A 19105-nucleotide genomic window follows, 5' to 3' on the forward strand; every position below is an offset into this window, starting at 1 on the left:
TGGGGTAGTGGTAATAATAATATAACAATAGCAAGAGGGGGATGGCTGTTCTTAATGCAAACAAGCAGCTATATTCAGAATTAACACCAGCTCATATTTAGCCCTGGTCTGAGTGCAAGAACGCAACTGCAAGAAGTCTCTTGCGTAGCCTTAAAGCAGCTAAGATTTTAGAATAAGCTTTTCAGCAACATTTGTGGGAGTACTACATAACTAGACAATGTGTGTGTGTTTCTCATTCTTCAGGATTTATACCTTACCCTAACTCAGTGTGTAATTCATGGAGGTTAGGTCTATCAACAACCATGATCCATACTATCAAGATACCTCTGGGAGGCAGATGCTGGGTGGGAGGTGGGGGCTATTGCAATTTCTGCCCTACTTAAGGAGCCTCCAAAGGCCACCTGCTCTAGGGAGGTTCCTTAAAAAAAAGAGGAGATGCATTGCCCAAAAAATAAGATTCAAATTTGCATGAAATTTGCCTATGCTGACTTATGCAGATTTAGGAATGATATACAGTACATCCCACCATAGCAAAGAAAGGTGACGAGGTGGTATGTGCCTGTTCAGTCTGTTATCCAGGCGCTCACTGTTGATGGACAACTTCAAGGTCCCTGCTTCTCTCCCATCTTATGTTACAGATGGATGGATGGGGCATGGATCAAGCATATCTTCAAATAGAGGACTGCAAAGTAGGATGTGTGGACACCCCAGCCTTCCCTCTGTTGGTGACAAAAGAGTGGGCTTAGGGTTGCCATATTTTGAAGTGCAAAAAAGAGGATATACTTCCCAACTTCTAACTCTGGGTCGCTATGATGACTCTAGCCATGAAAAAGAGGGTGTGTCCTGGAAAAAGAGGACATATGGGCTTTCTTGGTCTGATCAAGCATATATTCCTTCAGTTTAATAGTCCCCCAGTTCTGCAAAGGATCACCTGCAAAGTCACATACATATGCTACCCTGCACAGTTAAGATCAGTTCCTCAAGACACGTCCTTCCCTCTTCATTCATTCTTCATTCATTTATTGAATTTCTATCTACGCCCTTAATCCGTAGATCTCAGGGTGATTCCGTGTAGATTGTTCTCTCTAGCTGAAGTCTTTTGGAAGAAGAGAGTCCTTTGGGGAGGGCTTTTACCTTCCCATCCCCCTTTCCTTCTTTCTCTTGACATTGGGGGTGGGATGAAGGTCAAAGAGGCAGCTTTAGGTTGATGAGCACCCTCCCCAAGAAACTGTTGAAGGAGCAATGCTTTTTGGAATGTTAATGCTGTGAATCTCCACCTAGGGTCAACCCATATATTTGTCAAGGAATGTGAATAGGGCACAATGTCAGAAGCCTCTCCTGATGTCCTCTACAAGGATAACCACCAGAACCTCCTGAAATCTCTCATGGCTCAGAGAATTGGGGCCTGCAAATTTAGATGCAGCATATAGTGGAGAATGAATAATCCCATCTCCTGGCATGGCTTTCCATCAGTAACACTTGTGTTTGGTTTATCATGGAGTAAGGAAGCTTTTACACGTTCATAACCTGGATTTAAAAAACAGCCGCCGCCACCAAATGGATCTGTCCTATGTACTCCTGTTGAAAAGCTGCAAATCAGGTATGAGGCACCTGTGGTTTATAATACATTGATGGAAGTCAGCTCGCATCATGCTTTGAGCATTCGCCATGCTCTGTTGGGAAGTGAAGTCTGACACCTGCAGGGCCACAGGTTCCCCATCCCTTCTTTAGAGAACCTCAATTTTCATAGAATCATAGAATCATAGAATCATAGAATCATAGAATCATAGAGTTGGAAGAGACCACAAGGGCCATCAAGTCCAACCCCCTGCCAAGCAGGAAACACCATCAGAGCACTCCTGACATATGGTTGTCAAGCCTCTGCTTAAAGACCTCCAAAGAAGGAGACTCCACCACACTCCTTGGCAGCAAATTCCACTGTCGAACAGCTCTTACTGTCAGGAAGTTCTTCCTAATGTTTAGGTGGAATCTTCTTTCTTGTAGTTTGGATCCATTGCTCCGTGTCCGCTTCTCTGGAGCAGCAGAAAACAACCTTTCTCCCTCCTCTATGTGACATCCTTTTATATATTTGAACATGGCTATCATATCACCCCTTAACCTCCTCTTCTCCAGGCTAAACATGCCCAGCTCCCTTAGCCGTTCTTCATAAGGCATCGTTTCCAGGCCTTTGACCATTTTGGTTGCTCTCCTCTGGACACGTTCCAGTTTCTCAGTGTCCTTCTTGAACTGTGGTGCCCAGAACTGGACACAGTACTCCAGGTGAGGTCTGACCAGAGCAGAATACAGTAGCGGCTTAGGGCCTTGGTAATTGAAATGAAAGGAAATAATGATACTGAATTGCTCATTGTAGTCCCTGGTGTAGTTCTATAACATATTAGTCAATTATTCTTCAAAAGCGACAATAAGGTGCTGCTGTAGATTGGTGGTTTCCAAATGTTCTCCCCCATGGACCACTTGAAAATGGATGGAGTCTTTGGAAGACCACTTAATGAATTTTCTGCCTATTGTAGAAATTGTAATGCAATAGACTAGAAGCTGCATGGTGTTTAATTGTATTTTTATCTATGGAATTCAAATTGTAATACAGTAGAATGCAGCGTGAGAGATAAAAGTAGCAATAAAAATACAATTAAAAATCATTATGAATATTTAATGCGGACATGCCGTGGGCCACCTGAATGAAGCACGGTTTAGCAACCCCTGCTGTAGATCAAGAGATCTCAAACCTTGTCTAAGGTAAGCCTTCCTAAATGAAATTAATTTACGACATGTATATCCTGACCTCCCAATGAGTTCAGTGCTGCATACGCAGAGCTCTTTTAACCTTGTGAGTTAGGCCTTGCCAGTTTCTTGGTGAGCTCTGTAGCTGAGCCGCTCTGAGTGCTGGAGGTGCCGTTTTTCAGGATTAACCCATTTGAACTCCTGCCTGCCTAGTCGGAAACTGACACATGTTCCTCCCACATCAGACTGAACATTGGAGGCTGGGGACACAGAGGTGAATTCTATCCATACCTTGGCACTATTTAGGGTGGATCAAGTTCCATGCGTGCATGGAAATAGGACTCTGTCCCTTTGGTAGCAGCATTCACGCATGGTGGAGATTGGGCTTTCAAATTTCAGCGGCACCTTGTGTGATACCAAAATTTGTTGTGTCCCCTGCCTCTCACGTTCCATTCTACATAATTGTTGTGGCGCCCTCTCAGCTTGGTACCCAGTGCGGGTGAACTGGTCCCTTCCCCTCTCACTCATTTATCCTGCTGAAATTAAAGCCCTAAATGGCTTTGGCCCAGTATACCTGAAAGAGCATCTCCACCCCCATCGTTCAACCCAGACACTGAGGTCCAGCTCTGATAGCGTTCTGGTGGTTCTCTCCCTGTGAGAAGTGAAGTTACAGGGAATGCCCTCCCATCAGATGTGAAGGAAATAAACAACTATCTGACTTTTAGAAGACATCTGAAGGCAGCCCTATTTAGGGAAGTTTTTCATATTTGATGTTTTATCGCTTTATTATTATTACTCATATTCTGTTGGGAGCTGCCCATGGTGGCTGGGGAAACCCAGCCAGATGGGCTGGGTATAAATAATAAATTTTATCTATTATTATTATTATTATTATTATTATTATTATTATTATCCTCTTCCTGGCGGAGTCCTGTTCCAAAAAGTCTCTCTCTGCTGTTGTGGTAGTAACCATGTTGAGTTAGCTCATGCCAATATCCAGTGGATATTGGATTGGCCTTTGCTGTGCCATTGCACAGCATAGCTGTTGGAGCATAGTGATAACAAAGACTAATTTCTGTGTGTGTTGCTGGCAGGTGTGTAACCACCTTGGTCTACAGCATCCGCTGTCCCATGTAAGGTTGTTGGAGAATAAAGGGAAGCAGGAGGGGAAATTGCTGGAGTTCACTTATTCATCCCATTTCCGGTATGGAAATCAATCAACAGCTGTTGCTGTTGCTTTCAGACCACAAAAGATAGGTAATTGATTACATCCCCATCACCCCAGTTTGCATTGTCTTTCCGTTGCATTGAAAGGAATAAAGTAGAGTATCATAATGGCAACAAAATTCACATAGTCAATTACATAAATTGTGTAAGCTATGTAATTTTGCCACAGCAAACAGTGAGACAAATAATAGTTTTTGGTGGAAGACGAACTGCAGCAGAAAGGAAGCAGTGTTGTGTGCAACAGATAGAGGGAGGAAGGCAAAGTGATGCCCTCTTACATCCTTACTCTCCTGTTATGAAGCCAGCACAGGCCTTGTGGAATTTGTTGCTCAGGAAGGTGTGTGCACCTCTTCCCTGGAAGGTTTCCAAAGGCTGGGGAAGATCTGTAGCTCAGTGGTAAAGCACCTGCCTTGCACACAAAAGGTCCCAGGTTCAATCCCCAGCATCTCTAGGTAGGAGAGACTCCAAACTGAAATCCTAGAGAGCCACTGCTGGTCAATGTGGACATTGCTGAGCTAGATGCAATTCAGTATAAGGCAGCTATGTTCTATTTTCTATGTTCCTATGCCCAGTTTGATCTCTTCCAAGTTGGGTGACGTTGAGTGCTGCAACCTCTTAGTGAGCTGCTTGACCCATAATCTAGGGGACCTGATCCCCCTCCAGATATTGGGAGTCTATCTGGAGGCTCACAAGTTCCCCATCCCTGATCTAGTGGATGCCTTGCTCTGGCCTAGATGCTGCTGTTTCATTAAAAACAACAACCCACTTCTGGGTTCTGCTCTTCTAATTTAGTTCAAGATTTGTTTATTTATTTGATGGATCAGCTTTCCCCAACCTGGTGCCCTCCTGATGGTGTTGCACTCCAAGTCCCATCATCCCTGAGCATTGGCCAAGCTGGCTGAAGCTGATGAGAGTAGGAGTACAATGGGCTGGAGAAGGTCAAGGTGGACCAACTTTACTTGAAACAAGGGGACTTGCTCTCCTGACCAAGCTTCTTGGAAACAAGCCGTGGTTGTTATTCTAACTCCCCAAGCTGTTAAATTAATTTAGATTAATTTAATTGACTTACAATTGTGGGACCAGATTGTGGGGCCAGTCGCTGACACTTCCCCATGGGGTAGAGTGCCGTGTAAGGTAGATGCTGCAGACCATGTCTGAGTGTTGCTCTACTCAATTGTACTGTTCAGAAAGAACGGAGGAAGCAAGAGCACAGAATCACCAGAGATGGCTATTAAGCCAAGCACCACTGCCAGGCAAATGGACTACCATTGAATTTGAGTGCTGCCAAGATGTAAGCTGAAATATACTCCGAGTCGCAAAGTGATTTCATGCTCTTTATTCAGCTCATAGTGGTGAGGAGGAATGAATGAATGTCCCCTCAAAGTTTATATACATTATTTACACAATGGGCTGCACATGATTGGCTAATTCTGGAATTCTACTGTAAGCCAATCAGGTTGTGGATTCACTTATATCTGGGGCATGATTGGGTGGTTCCGCCAACCAATCATACTGCTGCATTGTTCTAGGACCAATCAGACTGCTGCATTCTGAATCCTATTGTTCTAGGACCAATCAGACTGCTGCAGTTTGGATCCTATTGTTCTAGGACCAATCAGACTGCTGCAGTTTGGATCCTATTCAACTCAGTACATAACATAAGCTCTGTGGATGAGCAGTTCCCATGTCTCCCTGCCCTGTGTGGAAATATCCTGAAGGAGCAAGCACTCAGCTTGGGGGGCTGCTTCTTGCTCCAGCCTCTTCCACTAGATGCCCCGGTGAGTTCTGTGGCTAGTAGCACCTTCCACCAACATTGACTGGAGCATCAACTGCTGCCGCTCCTGGATTGGCATAGATTGACTATGGTCGTTTTAAACATGGATAGCGTCAAGGGGGGCTTCCCTTGCAGTTGCTCAGGAAGCTGTTGTTAGTGCAGAACACTGCAGCACGGTTGCTGATAAACCTGAGATCCTGCCCGCATATTGCACCTCTGCTCAAATAGGTGCTGACTTCCAGCTATGCCAAGTTCAAGGTCTTGCTATTATAATATAAAGCCCAAAGCCTTCCGTTTGTTTCACCAAGCCTCTCCAGACTTGGGAATAAGTTATGCATATCTGTTTTCAATCATTGCTTCTTTTATTTGCACATCAATAAATGTTTTGATTTGTTCAATGTACGCTGCTTAGGGGCTATTTAATTAAGCGGTATATAAATTATTTGAAATAAATGAATGCATTTGTGAACAGTGGCCTCAGTTTTACCCTGAAGTGCCTCTCTGCTAGTCTTTGAGATGTTGTGTTGTATTAGCCCTACTCAGAGTAGACTCACTGAAGTTAGTAGTAACAACTTAGTCCCATTCATTTCAGTGAGTTTACTCTGAGTAGGGCTTAGTTGGATCCAGCCTCTTTTTGTTTTTGAACTGGCATGGCGTGCCCAAGGCCATTTGAGAATTGCTGGGGTGGAATCTTTTGAGAAGTGATTGTGGAGAGACACACAACCCTCTGTCTCTCTGTGTGTACATATAATTTTAATCATCCGTCTTCACAATTAGCAAAATGAAGTTGACATGAGCCTGAATAATAAATCTACCAGAAGTTGATGAACATAGGGATGCTGGTGATTAAGCCTTGTTGTTGTTTTGTTTATCTCTGAACATTATATATATATAAATCAGGGTAAACTAGTGCACCAGACAATCAGCAGAAAAGTGGTTCATAACTTTAAAAATAAACATGCCGTATGTATTATGCAAAATGTGTGCACTGGGCTGATGTCAGGGCTTGGTTAGCTGTGCAGGCACTGCTGGTGCACCCCTTTCATACGGGAAGGTTTGCGCTCATCTGTATGTGTTGCCAAACCAAGTTTTCAACTGTAGCACCTTTGAATTCATTAGCTCAGAACTGCTTTTAATTCGGCATTTCCCCCGAGAGCCATTAATATTTTTCTGCTGTCAGCCTGATGTTGAAGAGCAAAAAGGAAGGCGGCAGATGTGGCATTTTCATCTATTTTGTATCATACTTTAAAATGGCATTAACTGCTAAACACAGAGGAAGAGCATTGCTACTTTTTTAAAAGGGGAAAAAAACCCATTTGCATGTATTAAGTAGCTTTGCATTAAAGTTGGTTTCAAAGATCGGCGGTGTGTGCATCCGAAAAGGAAAAGAAAAAAGTTTATAATCCTCCCTTATTAGAATTAAAATTCTGTATAGATGTGTGTAGGATTATTTCATTATTTGGAACATACCAGCTGTGTGCGGAGGAGGGGGACCACCTTGAACAATGTGCGATTGTGCTTGTATGCACGCGCATCTGTTTAAAAAAAGGAAGTGGGTTCTCCCCACCCCCCATCACCAAAGTTAAAACATTTCATAAGAGATTTGAAATTGTTCCTACAATATAATGTACCTGCGCTCCTAATGTGGCTATATATAGCTGACTGCCTCATTTACTTTAATGGGCTACTTGAATAACATAATCATAGCTATAAGCATGGTACAAGGTTGGAAGGTGCATGAACCACTAATGCTTTCTGACGCTTTAAATGACTTCTTCATAAAATGCTCTTTAATAATGGTAAAGCTTTTAGCACTAGGTGTCAAAAATGACTGCAATGGGAGCCTTCCCCGCACCAGCACCAAAGTATTATTTCCTCTTTTGCTAAAGCTTGTGTGTTACAAATAAATAGCACTGAGGCCAAGGTTTTACATCACACTCGTATTTACAGTGAGCTCCAAGGAGTTGTGGGTTGTTGTTGTTGTTGTTGTTGTTGTTGTTGTTATTATTTTACTGCACTATCTGACAAGCTCACTCCATAATCCGTGCCATAGGCTAACATTTTGTTGAGCTTTATTTATTATTATTTCTTATTTATTTAAGAAATTTCTATACCCTATAACATAGTCCCGGGCTTGTTGTTTTCCCCTTCCTTTATCATCTTTCCAAGAATGAGAATCCTCACTCCCTACCACATCGAGTAACTTTACGTACTGTATGCTAGCTATGTAGATTTTTCTAGTGAAGGGAGAGAATAAACTATTTCCCCGCAGTTCTGTATCTTTCCGCCTTTTGTAGAAAGCTTTATGACAGTAGAATACTTATCTGCGAGTGGAGATGAAAAGCAGCTCGTGCCTCCACCATCGCCCTCTCGGTACATTTGCACTTTAGCATTTCCAAGAGAAGTTTAGTCTCGTGGTGAAATCAAATATAGATTTATGTCTGGGAAAGAAGAAAAATGCAAGTGTGATTATTGGGTACTATATAGGGGGTTTCTCTTTTCTTGACCCAACCAATCATGCCTCCTCCACTCATCTTTTTTTTTAAAATTTTCTGTAGGTTATTTGGTGTTACGGGGAACTGTGCAGCCTGCAGCAAACTCATTCCTGCTTTTGAGATGGTGATGAGGGCCAAGGACAATGTTTACCACCTGGACTGCTTCGCCTGTCAACTTTGTAATCAGAGGTAGGAGAGTTTCTTAAGTCTCCTTCCATGTATTGAAACCAACTTGGGACTGACCTAGAATTAGGAGGGTATGGAGGTACAATAGCTTGCTATCATTCTCTGGGCAAAACTGGACACAGTGTACCCACTCTCACCTACCTCTTATCACAGCAACCCTACTCTTGCACAATAATTATATATGGTTCAGTATTACAAGCAAGAACTTAGTTCTCCCCTTTGCCCCACATCTACGGTGATTGTACTGTATATTTTGTTCATGGTTTAGCGGCAAACATGGTAAACCATGGCTTGCAAACCTGAGGCCATTCTTGATTGTAATGCTAAAATCCATTGGTGCAAATTGCATCTGAATGCAGCTCCGAATTTGAGTGGCAGCTCCATCGTAATGCTGCCTCCATCACCGAGCCCCAGTATCACATAGAGCAAAGCCTTCTGTGGCCATGAAATTATGGAGGTCCTATCCTTTCGGAGATCCACTTCATTTTGACTTTGAGCATGTTGGCTTGAATCCAGACTTAGACCTGCAGAAACCAACTGGGCTCAAGTAAGTCATCGCTACTTTTAGACCCACTGAAATCACTTGATTCTTCTCTGAGCTTGACTAAGTCTAGACCCAACCCATTATAAAATTGTACATGGACAGATTCTTTTGGCGTCTCAGGTTAAAATGCTGCAGGGCTGCGAAACTTTAAAACTCTGACTTTAAAACTTTAAAACTTTAAAACATTCGCAGAATATTATGATTCAGTTTTCAACACTTCATAAGTGTTGAAATGCGCGTTGGGCTGTATCCACTGTTAGGATATTGAGTTTCCGTTCCACCTTTAGAACAGGTAAGTGGAGTTTTTGTATGTCACATGTCTGTTTACTTCCAACAGAACTTCCATTGTATATAGCTTTTGCCTATGCTTTTTGCTTGGACACGAAGGGAAGCAGACATGTTTTTCCTTTGTTCAAATGCTGAATAAACGCTTGGAAATATGCTTACATATGCCTCTGTCTGCTACTTCCATTGCAAAGAGTTCTTATCTCTGCTGGCTTGCGTGCTCGGTCTCTAAAGGTTTCTGAGGCTTGAGTCACAGTTTTTGATGCTGGAGTTCGCCCCAGCTGTCGGCCGGTGGGCTGGAGCCAGCTGGGGGCCTGCCAATTGCCCCTGTCTCCCAGGACGCATCCCGACATCCACTTGCACAGCAAACTTCCATGAGCACAAAAGAACTTCCTCTTCTCCTTGCCCTTCCGGCCAACATGTGCACCCTGCAAGTCAGATTTCAGGGAGGTGTTTGTAGAGCAGAAGAAAGGGGAGTCCTCTTGGGTGAGTGGAACTTTGCTTGCATAACAATGGGTACAGCCCATTTTTTGGAAGAAGGCACACATTAAATATGTTATAAAATACATAAAAATGTTTGTTGAGGTGGCTCTCCTACTTCCTGAACCTTAACTGGCTTAACATGGAAGCCACTAATGGAATGTCACTGCAACTAACCTGGATTGGAGTGGGGCAGTGTCAGGGACTGGCAGGACGCTGGAGTCCCACTCAGGAGAGGAGGAACAGTGGTCTGTGGGTTCCTGAACCAACCAGGAGGCAAGAATCAGAGGGAGGGGAAGCTTCAGAGTGGAGGAAGAGGCAGGGCAGGCAAAGAAAGTGCTGGGTGCTTCCCTACCCTCTCCTGCACAACTCTCTCCCAGAACCAGAAGGGAACTGAAGCAGGAAGAGCAGAGGCAGTTTCCACGCAGGCGTAGTCTCCAGCTACCTGTGCTCACCCTGTCAGGGGAAGGTACATAAACTGGTGGAAAGGGGGTGGTCTCCAGCTGCTGCAACAGCTCCATACAGCTCCATACACCACAGACCTGGAAATAGCTGCCTAGAGGTCACATTGGTGTGCAGAGGTATAGAAGCGACTGTAAGGGTTGTCTTTTACAATGAAGTTAGCTCTCTGCTGACCTTTGGGCTGTGCACTTGCCCTGGTAGGACCGCCAGATTGGTTCCAGTGCTTGGTGCGCTGTTGGAGCCTCAACCTCACAGCTGCCCAGCCCTACCCCAATGGCATCCGGGCAGGCTGCAGCAACCCCAGGAGGGCCGTTCTGCGGCTCTGCCTCACCACATGAGCTGCTCCTGTGGAAACAGAACTGAATGATGGGTAAAAACAGGGCTAGCCCTCTAGATGTCCTTGGACCATAACTCCCATCAGTGCCAGCCAGCATGGCCAATGGTCAGCTGATGATGGGAGTTGTAGTCCAACAGCATCTAAAGAGTGCCACATTAGCTAAAGGTAAAGATAAAGGGATCCCTGACCATTAGGTCCAGTCGTGGCCGACTCTGGGGTTTCGGCGCTCATCTCGCTTTACTGGCCGAGGGAGCTGGTGTACAGCTTCCGGGTCATGTGGCCAGCATGACTAAGCTGCTTCTGGCGAACCAGAGCAGTGCACGGAAATGCCGTTTACCTTCCCGCTGGAGTGGTACCTATTTATCTACTTGCACTTTGACGTGCTTTCGAGCTTCTAGGTTGGTGGGAGCAGGGGCCGAGCAACGGGAGCTCACCCCATCGCAGGGATTCGAACCGCCGACCTTCTGATCGGCAAGCCTCTGTGGTTTAACCCGCAGCGCCACCCGGGTCCCCATGCCACATTAGCTAGTCCTGGCTTTAAAAAACCCCACAAAGTGTCATGGTCAGGAAATGAATGGATTTGCCCGTTTCTCTAATGTGTGGGGTAAAATAATGGAAGAGGCAGCCCACACTGCTCCGCTTCGTTCTGTAGCGACATAGTGAGTTTTAAAAACACACACGCACACATACAGCCAAGCATCCCTCATGCAGTGTGAATTGTGCAGCTGCCATAATTATAGCTTTCTACAATTACATTCTAAAACAAAGCCAAATTGACCTTTTTCATCACGATGTGCAGAAAATTAAAATATCAGACAAGTAATAACCACTGTTTAAACTATGTAATAATGCTAAGCAATTAGAAGTTACAGGGCCATTTACAGTTCTTATACATCAGCCTTGTTTTGGTGCAGAACTAAAGAGTCTGCATTCAAAATAAGGTCAGCCTTACCCTACCAGTGGAATCCATTCAAGTACGAAATAATTGCATACTCTTTTGAATTGAAACTCTTAAAGACTTTCCCCCATCCTTATTGCTCCAAACCACTGTTCTAGTGTCATTATTAAAACTGTCTAATACGTTCTTGTTGTTCGCTTCATTTATTGCATGTCGTAATGGGCCTGCATATCTTTAGCGCTGGTTATGCACAATTAGCACTTAGTTACTGTCTTGTCACTTCATCCCGTACAAGATAAACTTCTTTAATGCAAGAAGTCGGCTAATCTTTATCAGTCAAGCAAGGCAGATAATTTTTGTTAGCCACAGAACAAAAGACGGTGGGCTTCTTTTTCAGTGTATAGAGGTTTCAGATTAGTGACGGGTTTTCTTTTCTTTTTTTAAAAAAAGATAGTGGCCATCGCTACAATCTTCTTGCCTGCAAAAAAAGAAGAAGAATTAAAATATAATAATAATATAAATATTTGCAAGTATGAATGATTTGCGTATTCTAGGGGCACAGCTAGATGTGATGTTGGAAGTTAACAGATTGATTTAAAATCACAATTTAGCAAACAATAAAATAGCACAGGACTTTTTAATGGCCAAGTACTAACTTTTTCAGGTATGTTTGCATGTTGTAAAAAGTGTTGAAATAACTCTTTAGTCAAAGCCTATTCTCACCAGAGAACAGGACATCCAATAGAGAACACGAAGAGGTCTCAAACCTCACTGGAAGCTGTACATGCAGAATTTCTCAGGCTCAATCTTTTGTGCCTCTGCTCAAAAGGACCAAGTAATAGCAGATGGGAAAAAATTCTTCCTGAGACTTTGGAGAGTCACTGCCAGTCAAAGTACAATTACATAGTACTTGGCTAGATGTACAAATAGGCCCGATTCAAAAATAACAGTGTAATTTCAATTGTAAACCATGGTTCATTAGACCAAGGAGTCTTGCGCCTGCACCCACCCACTCACCTTGCCTGGCTTTGGCATTGACATCTCTGCTTGTTAAACCACTGTTTCCTGCGATGCCTAAACCAGGAAACTGTGGCTTAAGTGCTCCTTACAAATCAGAATATAGGGAGATCAGGTGCTGGGAGAGACATTTGCCCAGAGAGCTGCTGCCACTAAGAGTACCAAAGTAGATAGAGACCATTGGTTTGTGTAAGATAGCTGATGGGATCCGCAGTCCCGAAGGGTGCCAGGTTGGCCAAGGCCAATATAAGGAAATGTCACATTTTCTTCTTTGAAAGTAGAAAGTTAGAAAACAACTGTTCTCTCTACATCATCTAGAGTGGCATTCTTCAGACTCGTTCCTGGACTGCAACTCCCACCCTATTATTCCTGTCCATTGACTGACCTGGCTAGGGATGATGGGTGTTGTAGTCCAGCAACAGCTGGGGACCCAAGGTTGAAGAACCTCATCGGTGTTGTCACTGCTACCACCACCATGTAAGCCAAGCAAGGGGTCTGGTGCGGGAAGGCCATTTCACCTTCTTTGTGAAACATGATATTGGAATAGGTCTGCAAGCATTGCCCATGGCAGGGGTGAAGAACTTGTATCCCTCCAGATGTTGCTGGACTCTCATCAGCCTTGACAATGCCCATGCTGGCTGGAGCTGATGAGAGTAACATCTGGAGAGCCACCGGTTCTCCACCTTGAGTTTATCTGTCAGCCCAACAGTCTGCCACTACTGCATTTACATAGAAAGCTGCCTTATACAGAGTCAGACTGTTGGTCCACCTAGCTCACTAATTTCTATACTGCCTAGCAGCTGCTCTCCACAATTTCAGGCAGGAGTTTCTCCTAACCCTACCTGGAGATGCCAGGGATTGAACTTAGGACCTTCTTCTTGCAAGGCAGATGTTCTTCCACTGAGCTATAGACCTTCCCTAAGGGAAGGAAGAACCACCTTTGTTCTGGTGCAGCTCTGGGAAGGCGTGCATGAGGCAAGGCTACCATTGTTGTGGTAAGTGAGGATAGGCATGCGGATGGCACTGTGGTCTAATCCACTGAGCCTCTTGGGCTTGCCAATCAGAAGGTCAGTGGTTCAAATCCCCACAACGGAGTGAGCTCCCGTTGCTCTGTCTCAGCTCCTGCCAACCTAGCAGTTCGAAAGCACGCCAGTGCAAGTAGATAAATAGGTACCGCTGTGGCAGGAAAGTAAACGGCATTTCCGTCATGGTGTCCCGTTGTGCCCAAAGCGGTTTAGCCATGCTGGCCACATGACCTGGAACGCTGTCTGTGGACAGACGTTGCCTCCCTCAGCCTGAAAGCGAGATGAACGCAGCAACCCCATAGTCGCCTTTGACTGGACTTAACCACCCAGGGGTCCTTTACCTTTGTTGTTGTTGTTTAGTCATTTAGTCATGTCTGACTCTTCGTGACCCCATGGACCAGAGCATGCCAGGTACACCTATCTTCCACTGGCTCCCGCAGTTTGGTCAGACTCATGTTGGTAGCTTCGAGAACACTGTCCAACCACCTCTTCCTCTGTCGTCCCCTTCTCTTTGTGCCCTCCATCTTTCCCAACATCAGGGTCTTTTCCAGGAAGTCTTACCTTTACCTTTACCCCTTTACCTAAGTGAGGATGGACCACTCTGGCCGCAATCAACAGGGGAGATGTGATTGGGGGGCAGATTCTTCCCCCCACCAACACACACCCAGTTATATATTCATACGAGCTTCTTTTTATATAACTGAGGTATTCTTTGTGGGAGGAAGAACTCTGCAAGTATTGTGCAATTTGGCCAGAAAAGCTGTTTAACATAGGTTTTTTTTTATTTTTGCCAAGAAACAAAAATGATCAGGTGCTAAAGAGCTCAGAAAATAACTGCTTCCCCTCTGCAGGAGCCCTTTTTTATTTCCATCTGCTCCATTCAATAAGATGTAGGTGGAATATAACGAAATATAAAAATATGTCGGGGAAGTGGGGGGGGGGGATCCGAAATTAGGCGTGTGTGTTTTCTCTATGAAGCTGCTTTGACCATAAATAACTTGAAAAGCATTTTCAGGACTGGTTCCATAATCTGTATTTTCAGTCAAGAGCTATGAGCGGGTATTAATCCGAGAGATGGGGGAGAGAGTGAGGTGGGGAGGAGAGGGGAGTCCACACATAAACAGCCCAATTTTCCTTCAGGAGCCAAGCTAATTCTTTTCAATCCACTTTTTTATTACACTATTTTCCCTCACTCTATTTAGCGAGCATAAGGATAAATTTCCAAAGCTACCCGGTTGGAAAATAAATGGGTTCGCTGTTTGTCTAGCATTCCAATCTTTACAAATGTAAATCAGCCCAACTGCTGCCCCATTTAAAACCTCACAACTTCACAAAACATTAAAGGCCTCCTTTCAATACACAATTTACTCTGTGACAATTCCCTCAGATTTCTGCTTCAGACATCATTAGAAACTGACTGACTGATAAAAAGGGTGGGGAGGGTGGGGGCCCCACAATCGAAGGTCGCCAAGGTCAACTTGTGTAATTATACGTACTTTTACTGGGTCAACTACACCAGACACCGCTATTTGAAGGTTAAATTGTTACAATTAAGTACATATACAGCCTATTCCCATAGCTACTCTGTTGTTAAATCTACCGTAAACAACGTGCACATTTATTTCTGCTTCTAATTGTGTCCAAGATGTCGCTCACTTGGAAAATTATACGGCAAAAAAGAACATTGTAATCCATTACCGAATTAAACAATAGTTTCGAGAGTAAAGTGGGTAATTAGCTGAGGGAGACTGGTTTTCATCTGTCTGCCTCAATGCTAAGAAGTTCATTTAGGTTACTCGATTTGGTTTAATTGGAGCTTTTGGGTGTCACACCTCCAAATATGTTTTTATAGATGGAGCGTTGGCCACAAACAGAATGTGACCCCCCGATGCACGATCATTCATTAGTGAAAGCTCTTCTATGCACCAAAAGACCCCTTGGGGTGTGGTGCTCCCCTGTTTCTCCAGGCGGGCGTTAAAAGAGAGCTCTCTTTTTGTTATTAAGGAAAAATGAACCCATTGAAAAAGTAATGCCCATGCCACACTTAGTGCGAAATTAGCTTGGCTGTATATAAAGGCCAATTCACATGACCCCTCCCGGGCCTGAAATGTCGATTGACAGCGATGCGGATGGAATTAAATAGTGTGATGAAGCCACCAAGTGAAGATTCTTGTGACGCTGTGGTGCAGCCTTCCCTAAGCCGGGGCTGATGGGAATTGTAGTCCCAAACATCTGGTGGGCATCAGGTTGGGAAAGGCTTCTGTAATGTCTAACGTTCTATAGTGCCACCAAGAGAAGTGGTCAGCAGTGGCTTAGTCTTTATACAACTGCTGTGGTCCATGGGTTCATAACCCCAGGGCTGGATTACTGCAACATGCTCTGTGTGGGGCTGCCATTAACTCTGCTCCTGAAGCTCTAGCTGGTGCAGAAATTGATGAGGGAACATGGCCCACAACATCTGACACCATTGTGGAAATGGTGCTCATCTACTACCAAGCCTGGTTCATGGTCCTTGTATTAATGTACAAAGCCCTGGACAATTTAGGTCCCTGGGTATATTCAAGTTCAAACACTGAGGTCATCAGCAAGAGTGTTTCTGGTCGTTCCCCACATTGGCGAGGCTCATCCGATGGCAACAAAAAACTGCTTGTTTTCCTGACACCTATGTTTTAAATGCAACTTGGATCCTCCATGTTTCTCATCTTATTTCCCCCCTTTCTCATCTTATTTCCAGATTTTGCGTGGGAGACAAATTTTTCCTAAAGAACAACATGATACTGTGCCAGACAGACTATGAGGAGGGTTTAATGAAAGAAGGTTACGCACCCCAAGTTCGCTGATCCGATGCCTCGTCGCGGAGAATATTGAAGCACTATGTTCTTACCTTTCTTTTCTTTGCTTTTGTTCAACGTGTATATATATATACATATATATATATATTAAAAAGAAAAACAATGGCAGAACCTACTGAATAGCGTAGAAATAGGGAGACAGGATGGTCGTGTGGAATAAAAGGCGGACTTCAAATATATGTAGTGGAAATTGCACCAGTTCACAGTTGAATGTTTATTAAAAGATAATGTAAATACTTGCTGGAGTTTTTTCCCCTTTCCTTTTTCTCTTTTGCTTGCTGTTTTGGTTATCTTATTTTACTTTATTTTTTCTTTTGCGTCATTTGGCATGAGATGCTTATTTTGGACCAATGTATATAATGTACTGTAATATTCAAAGCACAAATGTAATACAGTTTTATTGTGTTACCATTTGCTTCTTTGTATTGTTGCATTTAGTACAATCGGTGTTTAAACTTTATTGTATATTTATGCTTTCTGTATCTACCAGCTATTTTGAAAGAGCTGTATCTTTCTAGTAAAAACAAAACAAAAGCAAAAAAAAAAAAAAAGAAAGAGAGAGAGCCAATCCCATGCATTCTTCTCCATTTTAAGAGCTTCACAAATGCTTGATCTATTGAATTAAAACTGATGGGTGAAACTGGCCAAAGTTAAGTGCACAGTTCCATTGACTTGAATTGGGTCTATTTAAGTGCATGCTAAACTCTCCCATTGAAACCGATGGGATTTGGAGGTGCTTAATTTCAGACTGGATTATAATTCTAGCCACCACGCTGAAGCTTCCAAGGTTCTCAGTCTTTCATTAGATCTCATGCAAGCTTTTCTTATCATTACTATTATTATATTGAACGATGTTAGCTATTTTATTCCATACAGTTCAAAAAGTACTTTCCGTTTGCTACAGAATTTCAGCGGGGGTTTCCCCCCGCAACTTTGTTGGCAGTACTTCTCAACCTTACGGAGTGGGCGTTTAATTATTTGGGGCGGGGGCTACTGTGTTCTGTATACTTCCCCCCTCCGATATATATATATATATATGTAATTGCTTGTTTCCAATATAACTGGGAATGAGGAGCTGAGCCCCAATGCAAATCAGTGCCTTTGGGTGTCATGTAAAAATTTTATATGTATATATATATTTCTGAAGTTATTTTAATGTAGCATAGTGATTTCTGCTCCTGTACAGAAACGTTATTTAAGAAAAGAAAAATCAGTGTCCTGCCTAAACATCTATCCGGTTTGGGTAGAGCATACCTAAGAGACTGTCTCCCTCCATATGACCATCACAGCCCATAACGTTGACCAAGAGTGCCCTCTTGAGGTCACCTCCTGACTAATAACTCAAGACATCTGGGCCTTGCAGAGGGGCATTCCTAGGGGCTGCCCCACAGCTAAGGAAGTGCTGTCATGCTGGAGACTCGCCAAAACCTGCATAACCTTTCAGAAGCAATGTCAGGCATTTTCGATATGAGCTGCTGTTTTTCGGTGGGGGAAGGGGAGATGGAAATGAAGAACCTCCACTCAGAGCGCTGAGGCTATCACATCTGTTGACTTTTGTAGATGCGTTTAATCGAAATTCGACTGGATATTGTATTCTTTGTTTCTTAATTTATTGTTGTCCATTCCAAGTTGTTTGGGGTGGGGCAGTCTAAAAATAAATAAACTCTAAGGATTGGATGGCAAAATCTCAAGCTGGTGCTTCTCATCTACCGACTCAACACCACCACTTTTTTTTGGCCAACTACCAGTTCCCCAGTTACCACATTTGCCACTGGTTTGCAAAGAAGACAGCGGCCATCACTTCACATAATCTAAAATTTCTCAGAAAACAATTTTGAGTAATTTTCAAAAAGTTCTCCTAAGCTGTTAGAGAATTTCAGTCCTCCATTAGAAAAAAAATTATCAGTGAAATTATCTTTCCAGCCCTACCATCTATGAGTTTGGGGTACAGCTGTGGATCCAATTTTAATCTCTATTGGCTAACATAAGTTTCATTCCTCATTAAGTGAGCATCCATTTCTCAGGAGAAACCCTTGGGAATATTTCACCGCTTCCCCAAAAGCACACAGCAAAATGCTATCCCCAATTTTGCCACCTATAAATAGCATGGGATGTTGGGGGGTGTTATTTTAGCACCAACCTTTGCAGCTCTATGGTGTCATCCAACCAGAATCTGCTCCTATGTTTGATATCTCTACCTGATTAAATCATGCAACCCTTTTTAGACAGTTTTTAGACAGCAGAGGTGAGGAACATCAGGTCCAAGGGACCAATGCAGTTCTCCTGGCCTCCATCCAGTCCTCAGGCCCATATGCTTCACCCGGTCTGCTTCCCATCCTTTCTCCTGGCTGGAATGTGCCCTTAAATGGCAATAATGCCTTCTACTTGCCCAAATAGAGGTGTGTGTGTATTAGGTGGCTTCTGCACAGCACGAATTGACCCTGCTGTGGCACCTATTAAGAGTGGCACCTGCACTTACTTACTTACCTCTACCCGGCCCACCATTGGCATCCAGCTCCTTCAAGGTTGCCCTCAAGGTATTGCAGCCTCCAGGCTGGGCGAGGGCAAAAACAAACCCTGCTCTACACTTTTTCTACAGGAAGGCGATTGCGCCATAGCCAAGTAGTACCATTGGTTCCTTTGGGGCAGAACTGACTGCTTTTGGTTGGTGGTAGCTCTTCAGTGCATCATGCAGGGGGTGATCCTGTCTGTTTCCACCATGGCATGTCAGATACTGACCCCAAAGACAGTTTGCTGTGGAGCTACAGCTGTGAAGTGAGG

The 19105-nt window shown here is 43.8% G+C and overlaps 1 protein-coding gene across 5 annotated transcripts in view; it reads left to right on the forward strand.

Moving 5' to 3' along the window:
* Positions 1-18001, forward strand: part of LMO3 (LIM domain only 3) — a 96386-nt gene extending 78385 nt beyond the window's left edge. For all 5 annotated transcript variants that reach the window (XM_079993085.1, XM_079993087.1, XM_079993086.1 and 2 more), the window contains exons 3-4: positions 8302-8427; positions 16207-18001. In XM_079993085.1, coding sequence (XP_079849211.1) covers positions 8302-8427; positions 16207-16312 — 232 coding nt within the window. In that variant the 3' untranslated portion in view covers positions 16313-18001. The remainder of the gene's footprint in view (positions 1-8301; positions 8428-16206) is intronic.
* Positions 18002-19105: the final 1104 nt, after the last annotated feature.

The sequence above is a fragment of the Podarcis cretensis genome (assembly GCF_951804945.1).
Source record: "Podarcis cretensis genome assembly, chromosome: 10".
Taxonomy (NCBI): domain Eukaryota; kingdom Metazoa; phylum Chordata; class Lepidosauria; order Squamata; family Lacertidae; genus Podarcis; species Podarcis cretensis.